This window comes from Nematolebias whitei, chromosome 5 (assembly GCF_014905685.2).
Source record: "Nematolebias whitei isolate Nwh7 chromosome 5, NemWhi1, whole genome shotgun sequence".
Taxonomy (NCBI): domain Eukaryota; kingdom Metazoa; phylum Chordata; class Actinopteri; order Cyprinodontiformes; family Rivulidae; genus Nematolebias; species Nematolebias whitei.
Window position 1 is genome coordinate 11,080,250 of NC_056502.1, and position 5,935 is coordinate 11,086,184.

The window sequence follows — 5,935 nt, forward strand, 5'->3', positions numbered from 1 at the left end:
TTGTGGGCATTTGCCCACTCAAATCGGTTACGACAACAAACTGCAGTCAGGTGGAGAACCCGATGAGGATGACATCATGCAGATGAGCTTTCCTGAGACGGTTTCTGACAGGTGGTGCAGAAATTATTTGGTTATGCAGATTGATTGTTGCAGCAGCTGTCCGGGTGGCTGGTCTCAGACGATCTTGGAGGTGAAGATGCTGGATGTGGAGGTCCTGGCCTGGTGTGGTTACACGTGGTCTGCAGTTGTGAGGCCGGTTAGATGTGCTACCTATTTCTCTGAAACAACTTTGGAGACGGCTTATTGTAAAGAAATTAACATTCCGTGTTTGGGTAATATCTCTGGTGGACAATCCTGCAGTCAGCCTACCAGCTGTACACTCCCGCAAAATAATGGACATCAGTGTTGTTGTGCTGCGTGATAAAACTGCACATTTTAGAGTGGCCTTTTGTTGTGGTCAGCCTAAAGCAAACCTGTGCAATAATCATGGCGTCTAATCAGCGTATGTCACACCTGAAAAGTGGATAAAAAATCCTCACTAACAGATTTACACACATTAGTGAACAATATTTGAGAAAGAACTTTTGTTTACAGTACATACAAAGTCTTAGATGAGTTCAGTGCGTGAAAAACGAGACCAAAAACAAAAGTGCTGCGTTCATATTTTTGTTCAGTGTAATTTAAATGGACACCTCGTTTTACTTTGCCTGATCTTGAACCGTTTCTTTATCCGATGCCCTTCAGTGTCTCCTGCGTGAAGCTGCCGCTCCTTCAATGATCAATCTACGACACGGCAATGCGTATCACGTGCAGGTACGTGACACTAGAAGCTGAGATACAAACTTATTAACTTATAATTAGCTAATGAGTAACTGTGTTGAGTATATATGATTATTCACTGACTTGAGAATCATCCTTAAACTTGTTATCTGCATGTGTTGCATAAAACTGGTCTTTAACAGCTCGGCTGAAGTAAAGATGCATCATTACAGACTGTGTGGCTCTCAGGAAGAAAATCTTATCTTAAAGAGTAGGTCAACACTTTTGCAGTGCTGCATTTATTTATTTGTTGGCCTGTATTTTGTGATATTACAACAGATATGAGGACAGAGTGGTATCATGGAGGACAGCTTGCTGTGGCAACCCCTAAACGGGGAAAAGTCAAAATAATAATTTTGTGGTATTACAAAAAAAAAAAGTGAAGAAAAATGACATTGTGTGGTTGATATAAAATTCAGCAAGATAAATAAGACGAGACGTTTCTACAAACCAAAGATCAGATAAACACGTCTGTGCTGAGTTTTTTAAATGTCGTGAAATAAAGCTCCACTGGCCATTCAGAACTTAAAAAGTATATTGAATTGTTTAAACTACATACTGCTCAGTTGATGCAGTGATTAAAACAACTTTATGAAGCTTTACTAAAATTTAAACTTCAGTAGCTGCTGTTTCAGTTTTGAAACAAAAATTTTCTGGTCAAAGATCACTGATGCCCCCCAGTGGTGGTAAATATATACACAGTTTTAGCAGACCAGTTCACCACAGCACAAATGCTTTTATTTTTAAATATATTCAGCTTTAGACTTCTTCAAAAATTAACCATTTTTTCTACCTCAAAATGGGTAAAAAAAAAAATATATATATATATCTCCACAAACATCAGTTACTAAATAAAGCTAAGCAATCCTCATGACAACAAAACTATTAACATGTTTTTATTTATTTATTTGGAAGAAAACTGTTATGTACAAAAAACGCACAGCCTTAACAATAATGAGAAAATACGTCTCATCACTGCTGAGATGCAGGCGATGCACTTTAATATGGAAGAAGTCCATTATTTTCAAAGTTTCACACCCAGCAGTTCTTATTAGCGTTTTCTTTTGGTCTCAAACTTGTAGATCGCTGCAGAATTAGTCATCTCCTTTTTTACCTTCACTTTCTTCCTTTTATCCTGGAGGAAGGAGAAATATTAAAACAACACATGTAGACAGCACACAATAGCAGTAAAGTTTTCGTTTAACAATTATTCACCTGCAGATCCTTTCGGGTTTGAATTTTCTGGCTGATGACAAACATTTTCTTTTCTCTGTCAATCCTTTGAGCCAGGAGCTTATACTGGTATTTCCTTTGCCTGGCCAGCTTCTGCGTGTGAAGAAAAACAGACATGATGGTTTAACCACTGAGTTTAAGTTCAGGCTGAAGAATCTATTTAATGAGAAAATGAATTTTGGAAATCAGAGCAAAATCCTTTTTTGCTCAGAAACATTAAAATGAATGTGATCTTTGTTCGTTACATTCATTGTTTCCATAACAAACCTGTACAGCGTAGGTCTGGGCAGCTCCCTGGATGCACTGGGTCTCCAGTGTTTGCAGAGTTGGTCTGTTGTAGACTCTGTTCACCAGCTCTGGAGCTGTGTCCAGGTGTGTAGCCAGGTCAAATCCCTGTACTGAGAGGAAGAAAAAGAAAGTCCCTAATTAACCAACTCAAACGTAATATTTGTTAACATCAATTAAATCATTTCTAGCTTCAAGCATCAGCTACTTCTCCACTCTGTCTAGCACACGTTTGTTTTTACCTTCCTTCTTGGAATCCACAAAAAAAGTATGTTTGTTCTTCTCTTTGCTCTCTGCATCCAGAAGATGGAGAGCTCCTTTCATCCTCTCAATTTTCTGGAAACATAAAACAACCCAACCAACACAACAGCAGAGATTAAGATGGAGATGCTCAGTCATGGGACACAATCTGTAAACTCACACCGTTGACACTACCAGAGAATCGGAACAAAAACTAGTTCTCCTCATGCCAAGACAAGGGCTGACATGTTATGTGGACAAGTCACTTCTAAACTAACCATTTAAAACTGAAGTGACTGATCATTGTATAAATATTTTGTGGTCGACCGTCTTGAAACAACAAATGTTGATCTCGTTAAGACTTTTGAATAACTGCAGCTTAACTTAATGACAGGAAGACCACAAGAAGAGAATTATTTTATGGTCAGAAGTCACATAAAAGGCCAAAGCATGTCTCTAATTTCAGTCAAATCAGTAACTGGTGTTGTGCAGCAGCTGTACTAAGACAACTTGTAGAGTATTTGGTAAATGCTGAGCTACGATCTGAAAACAACTACCACCACCTGGTATGAACATACACCATGAATGATAGCATGACAAATGTATTATCTCATATATGACACTGACACGCAATTTAAAATAAAACAATTTAACATTATAAATGCAATGTGAAAGCAAAGTTTTTAAAAAAGTACAACTCCAAATGTTTAAGGCTATACAACTACAAGTTAACTAAAGCAACTATCCAAGCAAATAAATCTAAACATGAAACCCGCTGCTTATGTAAATTGAGTCATTTGAGAAGGTGGTTCATTGAGACTTTGTACGTTTCCATGTTTACATTGTTAAACTATTTTTACCCATTTGAATACCAGACTATCTCTACGCAGTGCAAAGAAAGTCTCTCACTGGGCTGACTGTTGGATATTAGCTGAAAAACTTAAAACTGCAATAAAAAAACGAAACTTTTCTTTTACAGTCTGACTGATTTCAACGTTTTTGAAACCAAAAGAGCAGAATCATGGCTGCAGTTAGAGCAAACAACTTTTGAAAATTAAGGCTTGTCGTGTACGTGGCTCACAAAAGTGTATTCCTAGATCATGCACATCATTTCATTGCGCACCTCTGCCTTCATCTCATTTACTGCTGCCTCTTTTCTTACTAACCTTGGCAGCCACACCCACATTTAAGCTACTGGAATACATTTTGAAATAAAGACAGGAAATTACATTTTATTTATATATATATATAATTTGTTTTGTTTTTTTAGAGTTGGTCTATAGTCCTGAATGTTATCTGCCATAACGAAGTTTCCATGCATGTGTGTAAACATGGCTCTGGTGCTCTGAACCATAAAATACGGTAACTAAATTGAGAAGAGTTTGAGAAGGGTTCAAGACACACGTGACAAATCTTTAACAACTTCAAGAAAGTTTGTCACACAAATCTTTGAACATTTTTCAACTACTAGTGACAAAAGTTGCACATCTCTGCCACTCACATGAAAAATTGCGAATCCCTGCAAACGTTTCTAGACACCTCAGACTCCCTTGCAAATGCCAATCACCAACTAACAGTCACAGACCTATAAGAGAATATCTTTAGGAAGCAATAAATCGAGTCTCACAGCGATTTAATATCTGAATTCAGAGCTGCCGGCACAGTTGGTAGAGCTGTTGCCTCTTGGCAAACGTGCTCGATCAAATCCTGCCCGGGGCCTTTCTGGGTGGAGTTTGCATGTTCTCTCTGTGCATGCATGGATCTTCTCTGTGTGCTCTAGTTTCGTCCCACAGACCAAAAGCATGCATGTTAGGTCCATTGCTAACTAAATTGTGCATAGGTTTCAGTGTGTGAATGGCTGTTTGTCCTGTTTGTCTCCATGTGGCCCAGTGATGGACTTCTAACCTGTCCAGGGTGTCCCTCATTTCTCGCAGTGACTGCTGGACATGGGCATCAGTGACCCCCACAACCCAGAAAGGAAGAAGCGGGTAAAAGATAATGGATGCATTCAGAGCTGCAAAATTTGTGGTCAGATCATCAAAGATGCATGTTAATGAGAGGACTTTAAAACTAACACAAACGCCACACCAAGTCTGTGAAACGGTTTTAAATTAAAACAATAAATGGTGGCTTAGAAATCCACTTTATGGAAAAGTCATAACTGTTCATGTGGACACGCCACACTGCAGTGAAACATTTAACACACCTTAGCCTCAGCAACCCTCTTCATCTCCACATATTTCATATCCTGAGTCCTCATCACTTTTTGCTGTTCCTCCGTCACTTCCACCTCCTCGTTGGCTTTCGTCATGGTGTGAACTCCATCCTGTCAAAAACCACAGAAAACAGAGTTAAAATACGACCCACAGAAAGGATGTGAAAAGTTTTGATTTTTACCTCCAGTTTGGAGTTGATCATCTTGTGGTAAAACTCATCTGGGTTCTTCTCCAGAGCTTTCTTTTGCAGGGCAGCGAGGGTGTTTTGTTTCTTGTGATAGTCACTATAATTACAAAAACAAACAAATACTGCATCTGACACGAGGTTTTATTTGAAAAGTAAAACATAAAATTGTTTAACTTACTCTGCTCGAAGTTTGTAGTCTTTCTTTTTCTCCAGTAAACCCATATATTTCCTGAAGCCAGGCTGGTTGGACAAAACAGTTATAACACGATTATTATTGCTGTTGTTTGTACAGTTGAATATAACAGCAAACATAGCCTAACATTTATAAAACTGGGGAGAAGTATTATGGTAAGCTATTAGCATAGCTGGCTAGTTGTTATTTAGACAGCTAGCTAAAAAAAGAACACTAAATGCTAACCTGCGATCTCTCATGATGGTTCCTCTGTCGGGACTTTAGCGCTTTCCTGAATGAAGACATGTTTGAAAACGTTCTTTAATGTACCACCACTTAAATAAAGTCAAAGCAGCGACATGTAAAGCTTTCCTGTCAGACGCTTCAGCTTCTGGTGCTTCGCCGACAGCTGGACACGTGGCTTCCTGTCTGCCGAACAGCGTGTTGTTTTTCATTTCCGGTCCGCAGATTCGCAACATTCAAACAAACAAGAAACAAAACAAACAAAAAAAATTTTTAAAAACAAATTAACACAATCCTAGTGAAATATTTCACAAAATACTGTTTTATATTTAAATAGATTAAAATTTAGAGCTTAAAGGTAATGTTTCCCATTTATTCAAAAATGAAAAAAGTGCTGTTGAACGCATAGTTTTAAAAAATATGAACACTAGGGGGCACTGGTATATCATGTGTACATTTACACGTGTGTCCATAGATAGATAGATAGATAGATTAGATAGATAGATAGATAGATAGATAGATAGATAGATAGATAGATAG

General features: G+C 38.1%; 1 protein-coding gene across 1 annotated transcript; it reads right to left on the reverse strand.

Annotated features, from left to right (window-relative positions):
• Positions 1-1,839: 1,839 nt before the first annotated feature.
• utp11 (UTP11 small subunit processome component) lies at positions 1,840-5,577 on the reverse strand. The gene is made up of 8 exons (XM_037676822.1): positions 5,399-5,577; positions 5,159-5,220; positions 4,975-5,077; positions 4,784-4,903; positions 2,580-2,673; positions 2,320-2,450; positions 2,035-2,145; positions 1,840-1,954 (listed from the first exon to the last, which is right to left on the reverse strand). Exons 1-8 carry the CDS (start codon positions 5,456-5,458, stop codon positions 1,871-1,873), a joined length of 765 nt encoding a protein of 254 aa, XP_037532750.1. The 5' UTR covers positions 5,459-5,577; the 3' UTR covers positions 1,840-1,870.
• Positions 5,578-5,935: the final 358 nt, after the last annotated feature.